The 19,155-nt window shown below is 43.1% G+C and overlaps 1 protein-coding gene across 2 annotated transcripts in view; it reads right to left on the bottom strand.

Moving 5' to 3' along the window:
• Nucleotides 1-14,506, bottom strand: part of TCERG1L (transcription elongation regulator 1 like) — a 163,530-nt gene extending 149,024 nt beyond the window's left edge. The window contains exons 1-3 of one of the 2 annotated variants that reach the window (XM_053388858.1): nucleotides 13,936-14,506; nucleotides 11,022-11,168; nucleotides 4,711-4,891 (exon numbers count right to left, since the gene is read on the bottom strand). In XM_053388858.1, coding sequence (XP_053244833.1) covers nucleotides 4,711-4,891; nucleotides 11,022-11,168; nucleotides 13,936-14,241 — 634 coding nt within the window. In that variant the 5' untranslated portion in view covers nucleotides 14,242-14,506. The remainder of the gene's footprint in view (nucleotides 1-4,710; nucleotides 4,892-11,021; nucleotides 11,169-13,935) is intronic. The other variant, XM_053388857.1, reaches the window with a different exon arrangement.
• Between the last annotated feature and the right edge of the window lie 4,649 nt (nucleotides 14,507-19,155).

The raw sequence follows: 19,155 nt of genomic DNA, 5'->3' as shown, positions 1-19,155 counted from the left end.
TAAAATAAGAACATTGCTAACTTATCATTAAATGACTTGAGTCCTTTGACCCTTCACAAACTGAAGCAGACAAAATTATTTTTGCCTTGCAGTCTGTCCTCTGTTTAAACAACAAATATTGACCAGAGTTGGGGAAGAACAAGGAAATAACCTATAATTCCTAGGTGATAAAATAATGTGTCATTTTTTTCTATCTTTGGGTCAACAAAAAGATTATGTAGGTTTCTGAAATCTGATTTTATCTGCCATAGTATATTGACCCATTGCTCTTTCCTACAGAAAAAAAATCAGCTTCCAGGTATTTGCAATTGCCAAATCAGACATCTGAGCTTTGCCAGCCTTCAATATTTCATAATGAATGAGCAATCTGTTTTTATTTATTCAGCTGTCACTCCACTTGGGAGAGAGGGAATGCTAATAATTATGGACAGTGGAATTCCTTATGTGAATATTCTGTTTCTCACCATAAATCCTTATATATGTTCAGTCATGACAATCACATTAAAACTGTTCTAAAAGAAATTACATTCCTTCACACACATTATTCGACAAATAAGTATCTCATCAATGCAATCTTCCCAGCACAACTTCCACAGAAGAACAATTGAAAAGAATTTTAGTATCAACAGTTCTTTGTGTACTGGATTGTTTTATGCTTCAGTATTCCAAGCAAGCTATGCAAACCAGAGTTTAGTAATCTACCTCCTTTTGGTCACTGCATAACAGCATCCCACAACCTAGTGTGCTTCATGTGTTTTGGACTACATTTCCCATCAGGCCCAGCCAGCAGAACCAGTGCACAGTTGTGATGGGACTCGTAGTCCATCAACATCTAGAGGGCACCAGGTTGGTGGAAATCTTCTGTACGGCATTACTATCATCAAGTTATCATTCATCAAAAGGGACCACTAACAAATACCCTCTGAGATATAGGAGCACAGTCTTCATGGGCCTCTACGCCTCACCCATCTGTTCCCACAGTTGTCTTTTACAGAACTCCACCTTTCCCACAGGATTGATCTTTAATGGAATAAGTTTAGCTGGTAGACTTGCAAAAGTAACAGAGCAACAGGAGTTTGATAGCATAAAACAACAGTAGCACAGTGTCCAGTTTGTGTAATCTCCAACGCATGATCAGGAAAGCTTCTGGGACCCTTTCCTGTAAACTTTAAATTGGCTTTAACACAGGTCTCTCAAAACCACTTGCATCAGATGAAGCGGACTGTAGTCCATTATTATGACATTCATTTCTTTATATTTTATTTTATTGCTGCAACAAACTAATATGGCTGCCACTGGAAATCAAATTAACTCCAACATAGCATACTAGCATGATCATTTAATGAAACAGAAGCTCCCTGAACTAAAGCTGCTACACAGAAGGTAAATCAGCTGAAAAGAGTGAAATCTGCTGCTGCACCAAAGCATTAAAAGTTAGCAGAATCCTGAAGGAAGGGATTACTGTAGTTTCCTATTGGAAATTTTGCTTTAACCACCCCCACCCTCTACTCCCAATCAGATATGTCACTTGCCTTCCGTCTCCCCATTTGCCTTCCATGGGAACATAAGAAGAGCCTGCCTATCTGGTCCAGCATCCTGTTCTTCAGTGTGCCCAGCCAGATGCCTATGGGAAACTTGCAAGCTAGATTCAAGTACATGAGCATTTTCCCCTCCTGTGGTTTCCAGCAACTGGTATTCCAGTAGTTCATGTGAACTACTTATGTCAGCTTCATCAACAAAAGGAGCTTGTCCTCCAAGGCATCTTCCATCTTTCTGAAAGGTTACAATATAGTCCCCAAATAAGTGGATTGCCAGTTACATGAATAGAGTTCACCAACAAACTAGCTAGTACCAAAGTAATGGCCTATCCTAAGGAGCTACGTTTTCCACATTATACCCCCTTTTAAAAAAGAGTATAATGTGAAAAACTCACAGTAAGTCAATTGGTCTTATTCTTCCAATGAACAGAAAGATCAAAATGCAACAATAGATTTCAGTTTGGTGTTCTTGTAATATCTGGCCATTAGCTGGAATGACTGCTAATAATGGATCCTTGCTGGGATGTAGACCACAACTCTCTTTCTCATCCAGATGTAGATAAATACACAGCCCTGTTATTTTGTCCAGCCGCAGAGTATTTTATGGTTTTGTATAATTTTCAGTGGAAGGCACAATAGCGGATCAATAGTGAAGAGCAGCAAGAAGATAAGACAGCTTTGTGTAAAACATCTGAAAAGCCATTGAAGTTCAAGAATTATCTAACTTGTCCGACATGTATCAATGCAAAATAAAAATCTCAGCTAATTGGAATAAATAAGTCTTGCTAGCTGGCAAGGAATCAAATTTTTCCGCCAACAAAGAAACTCTGTGCTGTATGAGAAAATTATCTCTTCTCATTGTGTAGCACTATTCTGGGAAAATACAAGAAAGAAGAAAATTGCATTAAAGCAATACTGTTTTCCATTAAGAAGAAAAGCTGTAAAAATAAGACAGGGCAATTACCATCTGGTTATTGTTTGAAATACATTTTTTTATCTAAGCAAATGGAGGAAGGACCAGTACAATCTTTAAAAATTCAAGTGGTTAGCTATGCATTGCATTCTCTAATTATCATTATTCAGAGGCTTAAAAAAAAAAATCAGAATTGCTGGCAATTAGTATGCTTTTGGGGGAATCCATAAAATACAAGTCCAGATTTATCCTTTGAAAGATATATCTTCTGGCCCTTTCTAGGCATATACTGAAAAACAGCAAACAAATCAACCAATTTCAGCTTGCTTAGCTGTGTACCGTACCTGAGATATGCAAATTTATGGAATTGATTTCATGCATATTGTGGTATGTAAGTTGGTTTTAATGAACTGATGGATCAATTAACCATCCATGTTAATAACCATCTACATGGGATAATTTGAGTGCTAAAAATACACATTTGAAATTAATATTCTACAGAAAGTTGGCTCAGCTTCTTAAAAAGCTAATTTTGTTGTTTGACAGCAAACTAAGCTATTCCAGCGGGCTCTTGCTGGGTTGGTCATGTGGTAAAACAGCCACATGAAGGTTAGATTAACTCAACACATCTGCCCCCCCCCCCCGAGCAGACTATTGGAATGCCATTTCCCATCTCAGCATGCTGAGGCAAACATGTGTGGAGGTGTCCAGAACCTATGCATATGAGAGACTTCCACTGCTGCCTCACCTCTGATAAAGTGGTGGTGTGCAGGGAAGGTTCTGTTAGCAGACCTTGCGCCTTGGGTGAATTAGATTGGAATAATCACTTGGCTCTTTCAATATATCAGGTTATGGTGTCCCATCAAAGTACACTGTGTTGAAGACAGCAACTTTGTACTAGGATCCAGAATTTTGTAGCTTTTGCAGGATTTGCTGTAACCTATCAACAAGCCTGCTACAGTTTGGCACATTTTGCAGTTTGGTGCATTTTTCAGGCAGAAGTAAGGCATAAACCTTACAGCCCCAAAACTCTGAGACAGCATACTCAGGGTTTCTTTCAATATCATTTTTTAAAGGGTGTAGTGTCTATTGCTTTCTCTTCTGTAGGTGGTTGGCTGCATTCAGGCTTCACCCCAGAACTTCCTTGAGACAGCAGCATCAATCAGCATGCTCATTGACATTTCCATTAGTGAGTGATGCTTTCTCTCAGTGATGCCATTTTGAGAGGGCATATACAGAGCAGTGGTTTGATGCTGTATGTCATTCTCCTTGAGAAACTGCTTGATATTATGACCAGTAAATTCACCACTTTTGTCCATGCGAAGCGCTTGCACTTTTCTCTGGAATTTTTTGCTGGTGAATGTTACATAACCCTTCAGTTTTTCAAATAATTCTGCTTCACTCTTAAGAAGGTAGGCCATGGAGAAACTTCCACAGAGATCAAGAACATACAACTTGTTGAGTATGGGAATGAGCTTCAACTTGTCCCTTGGCTGGACACACTTGAGAAAGCCTTGGTCCTTCCCTTCAGCAGTGATGCTGTTCCCATCAGCAAAGTAAATCTGGTCGTTTGCATTGAGTGATGCAATGAAGGACTTGGCATTTGACATGTGACTGCTTGTGCCAGAAACAACATACCAGTGATGAGGCATTCTGTTGTGAATAGCTTTGAGGCTTGTGTCCCAGATTTCTGTAGAAGCATCACTTGCATCCTTTGCTTAGGGATTGAGTCTCTTTTGAGCTTGCTTGCGCTGCTCAGACTTCCACTTGTGGCAGTATTTCCTTAGATGTCCCATTTTCCCACAGTGAAAACATTTTCTTTGGTCTTTTTGCTTTCCGGTAGCCTTAAGAGATTGACCTTGACAAGGGTCTGTGCTACATTCACCATCAAGACATTCATTTCTCCTATGATGCTCCTCAATGAGTTTGGAAAAGACATAACTTGATGTCAAATCAGCTTCTGGTTTGGTTTCCAGGGTGTTTATCAGCAGAGCAAATGATTGGGCTAAACTGCATAACATGATAGCCACTATGTAGTCACCCTTCATGTCCTCCCTGATTTATCTCAATTGCTGAATAATCTCTAGGATGGCATTCAAGTGAGTCTGCATATATCTGCATCCTGCTTCAACCAAAATGAATACAGCCTCCTCAAAAGAAACAGCTTTGAATTCAAAGTAAAACATTGCTGCAAATTGCACAGATCAACAGGAAGGAAAACATAGAGCTCAAGAACATAGTTATTTATTTTTAACTAACCTGGAATAGGCTGGGGTGTTAACACCACTGCAGGAAGAGGCCTAGGGGCAGTAGCTGGCCTAGATAAAGCCACAGCTACTTGATTTGTCATAACAAGAGGTTTATCATGTCCCTGGTAGATTCGTAGCTCCTCAGGATGTATCCATGATGAATCCAGAGCAAATGCATTGTTTAAATAAATCTGCCCAGAAGAGGAGAAAGAAAAAGAGAAAAACATTGCTCATGATATAATTCAATTGACTGCTATGGCTTCTTTAACATTCATTGGAACTCTCCATTATCAGATTAACCTTGGCTTTCTGAAAAGCTTCTAATTATTTGAATTCTCTGTATCTACCCAAGCGATCGGATGTCAAACCTTTGTAAACAGCACTGCCAGAACAAATATATAGCTTAAAAATTTGGAATAGAAAATAATTGTACCGGCAGAGGAATGGAAAATAAAGCTGAGATATTGTTTGCAGTGGGTGCAGTTGTGCCATTCACTATTCACTGATAAATCCACTGATCAATGAATAAGACTTGAGTGAGAGAATGAAAGGCAACCAGTTAACATCATCAGACTGCATTGCTTCCTTCAAGTAAAAAGAAAACTCCTGTTTCATCTACATCTTTTATGAGTACTTATAATAAAAAATAATGGATTTGATGCAAAATAACTTTGTCACACTTTAGCCCTGTAGAGAGAGAGAGAGAGAGAGAGAGAGAGAGAGAGAGAGCAATCCCAATGCCCAGATCGACTGACTAGAGAGGGTTAGGATATGGCAGAGGTTCCTCTCCACTCATGGAGAGGTGGGGAGGCTACACCCACAAAAATCTCCATAGCCATAGATTTACCGCTGGAGGTGCTTCTATCCATGGCAGTTGGCATTAGGCCTTGGAACAAACCTTTTAATGCAGTGAGAAGCTGGGACAGATTGCAGCCTGTACCCAAAGACCCTTCATTCTCTGGAGAGCCTCAAGATTTGGCTCCCCATGCACTCAAGAACCGAGGTAAATAATTTTGTTTTACTGCAACCAATAGGGGGATTTTTTATATTTTTTTAAAAAAGATACATATATGAACAAATATAAGGTAAGTCCATCCCACTGCCTTCTACCTTGACTGCTGCAAGCTGGTAGAACTTTGGAAACTGCAGATAATCCACCACTTCACATCCACCCCACTTAACAACTGTCACTCAAGTTCCATTGGTTTCAATGGGCTAAAGCATATATAACCTCCTCTGGCTCGAACCATCTCTATCTCTATCTCTATCTTGTTACAGGTAGGTAGTTGTGTTGGTCTGCCGTAGTCGAAACAAACCAGAAGCACCTTAGAGACCAACTAAGTTAGTTATTGGTATGAGCTCATACCAATAACTAACTTAGTTGGTCTCTAAGGTCTCTATCTCTATATATCTATATATCTGCTTCCCAGTTAATCAGGGATACCTTTTAGTGGAGCAATGGTGTTTTAAACAATTCAGCCGATTAACTGTGGCAGGCATGGTACTTACCTTATTTAATGCAAGATAGTATTCAAGCTACATAAGCTTCAAACCTGCTCCATTAAAATTGGAAGTTTCTTATTGATTTCATTAGGAGAAATACTATACCCACTGTGAATGCATTTCTACTTTTGAGACTATTGATTCATATATAAATTCCAGAGCCCTAAAAGACTATCCAAATTACATGTCTTTGAGGAGCCTCTGGGATTCTGTTTATCAAATGACAAACTTTGTGGCCACAAAAAAATTGCTTTGTGTTTGTTATATAACATGGAAGTCTGACATTCAAAAAAGAAAAGCATTTTTTTTAAAACAACAAGAACAACCCCACTTGGCATGCCCAAGTCCTTTTGACCCTGGCCATAATGCATAAAGCATATAATATCAAATGATGCATGTATATCAGTTCCTCCATAACATTCTTTCCTAAAAAGAAGGGTTGTGCATATATCTGAATCTTGGTACAGACGCACAACAAATAAAATCATTATTAATTTTCTTAGTATATCTTGGTAAGCCTAAGAGTTAATCCAAATGTGCAGGCAGACTCATGGCACTAATTTCCTAAAACTTTGCTATGTGTAGAATGTACACTGTGGATTGCTTCCTTGAAAGCGTCCCTACACCATGGAAAGGTAATATCATTAAACTGGTAGGCAAGAAACCTTCTGCTCAAATGAGAGCTTTCCATAAGCTTTGAAACGGGGATTTTTCAAAATAATTCCCCAGAGGCATTCCATGATGTCTGGTGTGACCACTTTGCAAATACATATGGATTGATTCAAACAGCTTAATGAGACTGGGGTCTTTTCTCAATATCTGAAATGCCCTTAATGCTATTGGGCTTTGTTGTAAAAATCTATGTCAAACAATTCTGTTTGTTTGTTTGTTTGGTTGGTTCCAATTCAATTTCTGCTGGAACTGACACTGTTCCAGATTGTTAAAGTTCAGGTTCCAATAAAAGCTCAGGAACTGGTTCAGTTCACAAATATGAAGCTCACAGTAATGGCCATTTGCAAGTGAGGTTGGGCAAGCCCATTAATCTAAGACAGTTACAACCAAGTATCAGCAACCAGGAAAGTTTTATGAGACCTTCAAGTTGACATACTGGATCCCTTCCAGTCGGGATTCAGGCCTCATCATGGGACTGAAACTGCCTTGGTCGCATTGGTCGATGATCTCCAGTGGGCTAGGGACAAAGGTGAGAGCTGTTTCCTAGTTCTGCTGAATCTCTCAGCGGCATTTGATACCATCGACCATAACATCCTTCTGGACCGTCTAGAGAGGCTGGGAGCTGGGGGCACTGTCATACAGTGGTTCCGCTCCTTCCTCCTGGGCTGTGTTCAGAAAGTGGTGGGGGGTGAGTGTTCAGACCCCTGTGGGGTGTTCAGACACTTGTGGAGTGCCTCAGGGTTCTGTCCTCTCCCCCATGCTTTTCAACATCTACGTGCAGCCTCTGGGAGAGATCATCAGGGGGTTTGGGTTGGGTATTCATCAATATGCAGATGATACCCAGCTCTACCTCTCTTTCAAATCAGAACAAGTGAAGGCGGTGAAGGTCCTGTGTGAGTGCCTGGAGGCAGTTGGAGGATGGATGGCGGCTAACAGATTGAGGTTGAATCCTGACAAGACAGAAGTACTGTTTTTAGGGGACAGGAGACGGGCAGGTGTGGAGGACTCCCTGGTCCTGAATGGGGTAACTGTGTCCCTGAAAGACCAGGTGCACAGCCTGGGAGTCATTTTGGACTCACAGCTGTCCATGGAGGCACAGGTCAATTCTGTGTCCAGGGCAGCTGTTTACCAGCTCCTTTTGGTACGCAGGCTGAGACCCTATCTGCCTGTGGACTGTCTCGCCAGAGTGGTGCATGCTTTAGTTATCTCTTGCTTGGATTACTGCAATGCACTCTATGTAGGGCTACCTTTGAAGGTGACCCTGAAACTACAACTAATTCAGAATGCAACAGCTAGACTGGTGACTGGGAGTGGCCGCCTAGATCACATAACACTGGTCTTGAAAGATCTACATTGGCTCCCAGTACGTTTCTGAGCACAATTCAAAGTCTTGGTGCTGACCTTTAAAGCCCTAAACGGCCTCAGACCAGTATACCTGAAGGAGCGTCTCCACCCCCATCATTCTGCCCGGACACTGAGGTCCAGCACCGAAGGCCTTCTGGTGGTTCCCTCACTGCAAGAAGCCAAGTTACAGGGAACCAGGCAGAGGGCCTTCTCGGTAGTGGCACCCGTCCTGTGGAATGCCCTCCCACCAGATGTCAAAGAGAAGAACAACTACCAGACTTTTAGAAGACATCTGAAGGCAGCCCTGTTTAGGGAAGCTTTTAATGTTTGATGCATTACTGTATTTTAATATTTTGTTGGAAGCCGCCCAGAGTGGCTGGGGAAAACCCAACCAGATGGGGGGTATAAATTATTATTATTATTATTATTATTATTATTATTATTATTATTATTATTACTGATCTTTTTGTGTGTGGAATCAAACTTGAAAAATCTTCTTATATCCTTGCATTTTTTTATTATATTCATTAATTGCCCCATAATTTAGTTATCTGGGTAATGCACATAAATTGTTCCTTACAATGATGGAAATGGAATATGAGGCTGAACCTTACGTTTTCTTCTTATGAACCGACCTGGACACTGCAATCATCATTGGAGGCCCTTCTTTGTATGCCTCCTCCACAAGATATCCAGAGGGTGGCAACTTGAAAGCTGGCCTTTTCTGTAGTGGTTCTCAGCATGTAGAATGTTCTCCCCAGAGAGGCTAGCCTGCTGTCTTTGTTATGTATCTTTAGGCACCAGGCAAAAACATTAATCTTCTGCCAGGCCTTTGGCTAATTAAACAACCTATGACCACTGTGCATGTGGCAGGGGTTATTGTTTTTGTTTGTTGCTATGTTATATATTATTGAGTTTTTATATTGTAAACCACCCTGTGATACTTTGATAAAAGGTGGTATAGAAATTTAATAAATAAAATAAAATCACAAATACCTCTCTCACACAGTCTGTCTAACATCAGCACACATCACGAGGCTGGGATTCCCCTATCAATATTTTGATCAAACATACACTGCCTGTCCACTTTCTTACATCTTCTAATCTTTTGGAGTCTGCTATCATTTGGCCTTGGCCCCATTCACCTAGCAGTACTTAAAACCTTCCTTTTCTACATAGGGTAATGATCCTGACTTATGTAGATTAACTACCTGGCATAAAGGATGCTCAAAATATTATTAGGCCCCTGCAAAACAAGCACAGCTCAGAGTGGAATATCATTTCCAGTGAGTCCCTCCCCACCCACCCACATTGTGCTCCCCATTACTGCATTAAGGGCTCCTCAATGTATGGACTGAGAGCTTCTTCAGGTTTCCTGGACCAGGAGGAAGCTGCTCACTTCCCTCTGATTCTAAAGTCACCAGGCTAGCAGACTTCTGCACCCGGGGACACTCCAGTCACAGCCACTGCAAATAAATTCTTTTTGTATCTAGGTTAGAAAGACTAGGTTTCAAATCAAATCAGCAACAGCTTAGAATCTTTAGTCCCCAGTCTGGCTCAACACTGGGTGGCACTGTGGTTTAAACCACAGAGCCTAGGATTTTCCGATCAGAAGGTCAGAGGTTCGAATCCCCGCGACAGGGTGAGCTCCCGTTGTTCGGTCCCTGCTCCTGCCAACCTAGCAGTTCGAAAGCACGTCAAAGTGCAAGTAGATAAATAGGTACCGGTCCGGCAGGAGGGTAAACAGCGTTTCCGTGTGCTGCTCTGGTTCGCCAGAAGCGGCTTAGTCATGCTGGCCACATGACCCGGAAGCTGTACGCCGGCTCCCTTGGCCAATAAAGTGAGATGAGTGCCGCAACCCCAGAGTCGGTCACGACTGAACCTAATGGTCAGGGGTCCCTTTACCTTTACCTTTACCTGGCTCAACACTGGAACATGGGGGTGGCAATGAACACAATGGGACCCTATCCTCTTTTTTTTCCTGCAACAGGATGCTTTTCATCAGTGGTTTCTGTCTGAAGCTTGAAGAATACCTCCAGTCCAACCCCTGCTGATGGTCTCTAGACCCAGCTCTCTTGAAGTGGGTGGGGTGCAGAAGCCAGGATGCACTCCAAAATGTATAAAATAAAACTAACATCAGGGAGGGTTTATGTGCTCATTCTGCTGCTGGTGAGCCAGTGAGTGAACCACATCAAGTGTCTTCATTTACATGCATGCATACATATGCATACGTTTTATTTGTATACCACCTTTCCAAAGTTCAAACAGTGCACAAGGTGGCTTGCAGCATGAAAAAAGATACATAACTACAGCATAGCTAAAGTTCCCATAAACAATAAATGAAACATTAAAGATACACAACCAAACTGAACCATTTCCACATAAGGCCTTATTATGAACAGGTACTGAAATCAACAGACTTACTACTTGTCCACTGTTTTCAATGGCTCTAACTCTAAGTATGACCAACAAAGGCAATTGCCAAATTCATTTTATTTCAGGAGTCTTCCAGTTGAGGTTCATCAGAAACTTTTAAATAATGACTCAGGTTCTGGTCAGGTTTGTGGTTCAGGGAGGAAAATATAGTTTTGGGTTGAGATTCAGGATGGTTAGAAACAGCATTATTAATTCACTGTTATTCATATATTTAATTGCAAAATTTGTAAGCCAATTTGGAAGTTTAATACTGAGATCAATATTTTAAATGAATGAATTGTACCCCTTATATTGGTACAGTAATGTAATTCTACCTCCAAAATCTCAATGCCTGTTAAGTGAAGAAGAAGACAAATTTTAACATACCTTGCAATTTGGAAGCCTTTTTTCTACCCAACTTTTCCCAGAATGGTGTGGAGCAGCAGTTGTGTATACTTGAGGAAAAAGAGGGACAAACTCCACACTTGAAGAAGGTGAAAATCCAATCACTGGAGAATGGGCTCCAAACATCCACTAAAATAAAGTTTTTAAAAGGTAAGAATACACTCTAACATATTAGTCCATACAGCTTTTGTTTGTTAATTATTCATGTTTTCATTTCTATTTCATTGGTATTTTTGAGCACACATTATATGATTCTTATGTATCCTTTTACTTCCTCCAAAACATGAAAAAAATCACTGGGGTGGGGAAACAATTCAAAATTTACTGAGTTCAGCTATAAATTACTACTACTAAGGGCTTATGCAGCAACTCAGAACTACAATACCATGGTGAAGAGTGACTGTGATCCTAGTACACATCTAATATTAAATATGGTAAGGGAAAAGAATTAGTGGAGACCAGCTAGAATCTGACTAAAGCTATGTAGATATGAGTATGTCTGCCTATGATTTCAGGAAACCTATCTCAATGGAGTACTACATTTCACCCTGAATTCTGTTTTAGATGCAATCTAGCAGGAATCCTACTCATAGATGAGTCATCCCAATTCACTCCTCAAGCAGACCTCTCTTCCATAGTCTATTTCCACCCCATTCTGTGCTGCACAACACCTTTGCTTGATGCTGCAGTACATCTGATGGTATTGGCTGTTGTGAATATAGCCATGACAAACCACAGCACGGCACTGGTGTGGTGTCTTGAGACAGTTCTCAGTGCTAGAATGATGCTACAAGTCATGTCCCTGCCCAGGTACAGCAGTGGTTGTTTCACATCCTAAACTTCAGTTTTTATAAGCAGTGGCTCATATGGCAAGACTGTTGGACATCAAGCAAATGTTTTAAAACCATAGCCAGGTGGATGACAAACAGCATAATTTAACTGTTATGCTAAAAGAAAATCTCACTAAAATTAGTGATCATTCAGCTTTTACACAGGCAATAGCAAATCAAAGGCAACTACAGGGCCTTTGGTATATCCAAATTAGAGGAATGTTATTGCTTTCAATCCAATTCCATGGTTCTCCAAGTTCATAAATTTTCATTCGGTCCTGGAGTGTGTCTTTCACTCACCACTATGCTCTGTTCCTACATACAACCATCAAGTGCCAGTACAGATTTCTAGCTTAGACATTTTATTAGGAAACTGGAAACAGTTTCAAATTTAGTGAAACAGCATCAAATTTATGTCAGAGGCATTAAACACCACACATAACTAATTCCATAATTAACATAGTCAATGAAATCTAATGCATGTATTAAAAAATACTTAAGGCTAATCTCTAAGCTGATCATCCACCACTACTTTCAAATGTGCCTTACAATCCACACACACGTGTGTGTGTGTGTGTGTGTGTGTGTGTGTGTGTAACCAGCAGTGATGATGAGATTTATTGCTTGAATTAATATGTGATCAAGAACAGCTAATGCCTGCCATATAACATCAAAGAACATCAGAGCAGAAGACACTGAATGCAATTGCTTATGTTAGCATTTTCTTTATATGTCCAGCTGATGCTGTCACAGTAAACTCAAAGTGATGGTGAGAGGGTTAGTCGTAATGAGCAGATTCATGTGCAGCCACCCACTTTCTTCTTTTATTAAAATAAATATTTTGCAGATTTCTAAACATGAAGGGAAACACAAGTTCTTAGACATTTAATACCTCTAGTGGTAGCATCCTGGCATAGCAAGGGGGGTTGCAACACATCCTCTCTTAAATCAGTCCTGTTCTACACCTTGAGAAAGCCTTCTGAAGCAGGCACAAATATTGTAAAAACAGCGTAGTGCATTGAATGAATACACCAGCTGGTCCAATATGCTGGTATTTTTAAAAGAGTGTGATAACTTTGGTTTAAGATGGTTAGGAAACATTGCTTGCACTATTAGAATAACCTTTCTGTGGTTTTTATTTAGATGAGCTTTATACAATGATCCAATCTGTATGGAAGATGATTTGTAATGGAAAAGAAATGCTCAAATCCAGCCTTCAAATCACTGCCCAGTTTGTGACTAGGATGCATCTGCAATAGGCTCATGTAACTCCATTCTTTTTATCAAGTTTTCCATGGTAAACAATTCTACATTCTGAATGACAGCTGTAAAATACACGGCCCTGTTATTTATGGATTTATTAGGGTATTAACAGGAATGAGTATTAAGGGAGTAGCAGGGCATAGACCTTATGGCAGTGTCCTTCCAGTGCAATCGTGAGAGCGACATTACTAAAAAAAAACAACGAGCAAAGAATGAGCCCTAAATGTCAGAGGACTGCAGTCTTGTAAGGAAGGCACACTATTTTGGGTGTTATTTTTTTTTAAAAAAAACGTATGAAGCTCAGAAATGTGCAGTCCGTGTGGTTTGAGAGTGAAAAGGAACGAGCTCAGCATTAGCAATAGCTTCGTATTAATAGTTAATGTGGTCTCTCTCCCTCTCTTTCCCTCTCGTCTTGTCTTTAAAGTCTGGTGGAGACACAGTGCGGTTCAACAGCAAGGCGCAGACACACGTCTGCAACAGCGAGGAAATTTACTGGCGAACTTCAGCACCACGGCGCGTCGGACAGCGACAGAAGTTGCTTCCCACCTCTTTCACTGCCAGCTTACGCGTTTCCCAAGGCTCATAACGAGTTTCCCAATGTCCCCTTTCTCATTCTCCTGGGCGCTTTTGAACCCACCACGGAAAAAGACCGGCGCGATGGGAGTGAGGAAAAGCGAAGTGCGCTTCCAACAGGACCCTCCGTCAAAGCAACCAGAAAGAGAAGCACGAATAAAGAAGGCGGGGGGAGGGAGGCAGATGGTGGTGAAGGGAGACAGGCAAAGAGGCAAAGGTTCCTTCCTTACCTGCCCGTTCAGAAAGGGAAGCTGATGAACCGCGGAATGATGCTCCGGTGCCATCAAAGGCAGGAAAGGATCGCAGGGAAGTTGCCAGCCCGAAACCCCCTGGATCAGCGGCGCAGGCGGCGGAGGAGGAGGAGGCGGCGGTGGCGAAGAGAGCAGCAGAGGAGGGGGCACCACCCCAGCGGCGCCCCCGACCCGAAAGAGCCCCGCCGCGCTCGGGACCATCCAAATCCAGGGAGGCGCTGGGGGCTCCGCATTCCCGGGCCACAGGAGAGGCTGCTGCCGCTTGGCTCTCGGCACCGGGAGCATTCTACATCTTACAGTACGATTCCACCGGCGAAGGCGAGCGGCAGCGGCAGCGGGATCCCGGCTGAGGGTTCAGATCCGCGGCGCCTGGGGCAGGGGGGCGAGGGATGCCCATCAGTGCCCCGGCTCTGGATGGAGGCTGAGAGCAGCGGCAGCGGTCGCAGCAGCGGCGCCTCAGTCCTGAGCCAGTTGGGGCTCCACTTCGTTCTGTGGCGCTGCCGGGAGCTCCGCCCCTTCGCAGCCCCTCCCGCCTGACCACGCCCCCCGCGGCGGCTGTTCTCGCTGCTGCTGCTGCTGAGGTTGCAGGGAGCCCGGGACAAGGAAGAGGAGGAGGCAGAGCCGCACGCAGCCCTTGCTGCAATTGACTGGACGGCGCGGGTGCCCTCCAACTTCTCTCCTCTAGCAAACCGGACGGGGCGCGCCGCAGAGAAAAGAGGAGTGCGATGGGCGAGGGGAGATAAGATCAAAGAGCCGCGGGGGTGGGGAGCGGCGAAGGGAGGGGGGAATCCAAGAGCAAAGGATGGAGGACGACTCGATGGAAGATGGAAGCAACGCGAAGACGGGGGGCGGGCGAGAGAGGGGGATGAAGCCAGAGAAAGAAGAGCCAAGGGAGTAAGTGAAAGAGAGGGGCAGAAGGGATCTGAGCTCGAGGAAGAACTGACCAGGGTTTTGAGGGGCCTCTGAGCACATGCAGAGTGCATTTCCCCTGTCTACTACCTCTAGCCCTCACACACTTGCGGGAGTTAAGAAAGGGCTTCCCAGGAGATTCAGACTTTGGCACCTCTCGCTTTTAAGAAGTGTTGCGCTTTTCAAAGGGGGTCTTGCGGGGGCGGAAGAGGAGGAATGAAGAAAAGGGAAGGGGGGAAGAGGTGAGAATGGCAAAGAGTAGCTGCGGAGGGCGTGAAAGAGGAGATGTGAGAGAGGGAGGGAAGTTCAAATGGGAAGAAAAGAGAGGGTCGGAATGTGGAGTTTGGAGGAGGTTGTAGTCGCCGCATATGCCATACATCTCCTTGTGGTGAAAATGAACAGATTCCTCTTCAGGTGTTGCCCTAGAAGTATGAAACCTTTTGTTGCCGCTCCTTAAAATCCAACACTGACTTTGGATTTCAGTGCTAATTACATCCAGCCCAATATTGTCCGCACCTAGAATGCAGAATCTATGTGCGCGCACACACCAGGAGGGGTTGGACTCCAAGTCTGATCATCACCAGTCAGCATGGCCAGGAATTATGGGAGCAACACTTAGAGGAATGCACGTTCACCATGTCTGGTCTACACTAGACAGACAGTGGCATTACAGGGTAGCAGATAGGGGAGCTTCCTAGCCTTACCTGGGACTGAAGCTTTGGTGCAAAGCATGTGCTCTACCACTGAGCTGTGGCCCTACTGGTGCTTCACATATGGTATCACACATGCTGTTACATTGCATTCAGTTGCATATTCTCCCAAATGGAAAAGATAAGATGGGAAATAGCACCCCATGCAGCTTTGGTCAGACCACACTTGCAGTACTGTGTCCAGTTCTAGGCACCTCAATTTAAGAAAGATGTTGACGTGTGCAGAGGAGGGCAACCAAGATGATCACGGGTCTGGAAACCAAGCTTTATGAGGAATGGTTGAGGGAGATGGGTATGTTTAGCCTGGAAAAGAGGAGACAGAGGAAACATCCGTCACATGGAAGAGGGAGCAAGCTTATTTTCTCCTGCACCAGAGGCTAGAACATAAACCAATGGCTTCAAGTTACCGGAAAGGAGATTCTGACTAAACATCAGAAATAACTTTCTGATAGTAAGAGCTGTTTGACAGTGGATTGCTCTCCTTTGGGAGGTGGTGGAGGTTTGGGAGGTCCTTGGAGGTTTGTAAGCAGAGGTTGAATGGTCATCTGTCATGTCTGGTCTAGTTGAGATTCCTGCATTATAGGGGGTTGGAAGAGATGGTCATTCATGTTCCTTCCAACTCCACAAATCTATGATTCAGTGTAGTTTTCTAAATTAGACACTGTAGCTGAGAAACAATCTGTCCTGACATCCCATTTTAAACCTGTTCCTGTAGAAGTAATTACCATTCATTTTAACATGACTTACTTACACATAAGTCTGCTTAGATATGTAATCTACAGGGACAATCAGCAAAAGCCTCCTTGCCATGAGTGGGAGGAGGGCAAGAGCACTTCTGTGCTTCCATTCGTTTCTGTGGGGCTCACATAGCATTGTTCCCAGTCCTTTCTTCATTGATCTCTAATCAATGCCCAAGAACAGTAATTATCACAATGTGTGTGAATGCTTTCAGTCCCCTGTAGTTCACCTTCCCACAGAAAGCATGCCTGGCCCACCTCCTCTCCTCTGCTGTAGGAACATAATATGCAGCATTTTATCCAGTAATGCACTTAATTGCCAGTTAAGCTCATATCTGTGGGTTCCACTCGGACTTTCAGCTGTATATCAGGGAATTGCAACGTGGATTGATGCTCCCCCTCCTTCTCCAGCAGCAGCGTGGGCAGGCGGCTCAGAAAGGTCAGAACCCTCTAACCTGACACTTAGCTAAGGACTTCCCTCCTTCTCAGTTACAATATCTAATTCAGAACACTGCACTGAAGGTTGGGATTCTATTTTCCATCACACTGGATTTATGACCTCAGATGTTCCCCTTTACATTCTGCTTTGAACTTCTTTAAAATTGTGCTTCTTAATTCTTGTGTCCTCTTCCTTCATTTCACCCACATTGTTAATGAATTCAGTTCTGGATAAACGTCTTCAAACTTCCTGCTTTCAAGTTCGTTCAACTAAGGGAGATCATGGCATTAGAACAGTCTGCACCCGTGACTGATCCTGGGACAAACTATAAAATGGGGGAAGTGAAGGTGGTGTTGGATCCGACTAATTGGGAATGCCTGTTCTTTTATTGTCCTTATGTCTAAGGTACAGAAAATGACAAGGGAACTGACCATGTTAAATATGCATGTCTGTCAGGTGCTCAGATACAAATGCTGTTAAGTACCTGGAACAGACAAGCAGACAGGCAGTCTGGAGGGAGAGAGCCTGTAGGCTTCCAGCAGTAACAAGTTGCCAAGACAAGAAGACAATAAGAGGTCTTAGAGCGGACGATGGTATAAAGACTGGATTTCTCGTGTCACCTGATTTCCAGGAGTGATAATCACCTGGAAATACTGCCCTAGCTATGACTGCCTGCATTCCCTCTGATGAGTGCATGACAATGTGGCACACTTATGCCACATCAGATATCAACTATGCATTCCTTTATGTGGGTCCCCACCACCCCATTGTTTGGCCCTTTAAGAAACACAAAACTGGTGGACAGGGCAGGCTGGTGTGTCCCTTTAAGATATATTCTAAAAAGTAAAATAATATGCTACACACAGAGACACACACAACTTAGGTGAGGCATGAAATATCTAAGTGATATCACACTTTGCAGGATTCATTCAGCTTCCAATGGTAAGCAAGAAGCCCATACAAAAGACAAGAAGTCGTCACAGGCAGATTGGCTTAGGTAACTGTGGATACTGGTTTTCCCAGTAGTGATGTATGGAAGGGAGAGCTGGACCATAAAGAAGGCTGATCACCGAAGAATGGATGCTTTTGAATTATGGTGCTGGAGGACTGCAAGAAGATCAAATCTATCCATTCTTAAAGCAATCAGCCCTGAGTGCTCACTGGAAGGACAGATCCTGAAGCTGAGGCTCCAATATTTTGGCCACCTCATTAGAAGAGAAGACTCCCTGGAAAAGACCCTGATGTTGGGAAAGATGGAGGGCACAAGGAGAAGGGGACGACAGAGGATGAGATGGTTGGACAGTGTTCTCGAAGCTACCAGCATGAGTTTGACCAAACTGTGGGAGGCACTGGAAGACAGGAGTGCCTGGCGTGCTCTGGTCCATGTGGTCATGAAGAGTCGGACACAACTAAACGACTAAACAACAACAAACTGTGGATAAGATAGACCAAAGGGAAAGGAACACAAATCCAGCTAGAACGCTTATGGCTGAAAACCAATCTGTTTCACAAAGGGAATATGACAGCATCCTGTCAATGGAAGTCTGGCCTGGATGTCAACCAGAGCCCGACTAAGATCGCTTTCTATAAAACAGTGCAAAGCAATTATTAAGTAAACATGGTGCATTGCAGAGTTTCATAAGCTAAAATAAAAATGTCATTGTCATGAATAAGAGCACCCACGCCAGTTCTGAATCTGTAGAAAAGCACCTTGGGAGTTCTGAGCGGCATTGGCTGAGGTAACAAAAACAAGCTCTGTGCATGCTGGGATCACTCTTTTAAAACAAAACCTACCCAGCTCACCTGCATTGGTTAATATTTTTTGATGTTAGACAGAGCCACGGGGTCTTTCCTGCAATACCTCATTGTATGACTCCTGGGAATGCGGAGGGAATTGCCAGAAATGCTCATCACCCTCCTATATGCCTATGAAATCATTCCATGGTGCCCAACATATACATACAAAGAGAACTATTTGTCCTTTGTAGCCAAATAAGCAATTAGGAACTGAAGCTAAATGGGCTCTCTGAGTGACAGTGATTCTGATGTGTTGTGTCATTTATTTATTTACATAGGAATATTGGAAGCTGATTCATTTTGAGCCCGACCGTTGGCCCATCTACCTCACTTTTGTTTACACCAGGGATAGCCAGCTTGGTGTCATGCAAATGCTTTGGGGCTGCAACAGTAGCCACATCCAACATGGCCAATGGTCACAGATTATGGAAGGCACTACATTGTCCATCCTTGGCACACACTAACCAACGGAGGCTCTCCAAGATTCCAGACCAGAGCATTTCCCAGCCCTACCTGATGCCACAAATTTCAACTTGGCCCTTCTGTGTGCAAAACAGATGCTCCAGTGCTGAGCTACAGGTAAGTAATGCATATATAGAGAGAAATA

This window comes from Podarcis raffonei, chromosome 5 (genome assembly GCF_027172205.1).
Source record: "Podarcis raffonei isolate rPodRaf1 chromosome 5, rPodRaf1.pri, whole genome shotgun sequence".
NCBI classification, from domain to species: Eukaryota; Metazoa; Chordata; class Lepidosauria; order Squamata; family Lacertidae; genus Podarcis; species Podarcis raffonei.
This window is presented reverse-complemented; position numbering and strand designations above follow the sequence as displayed.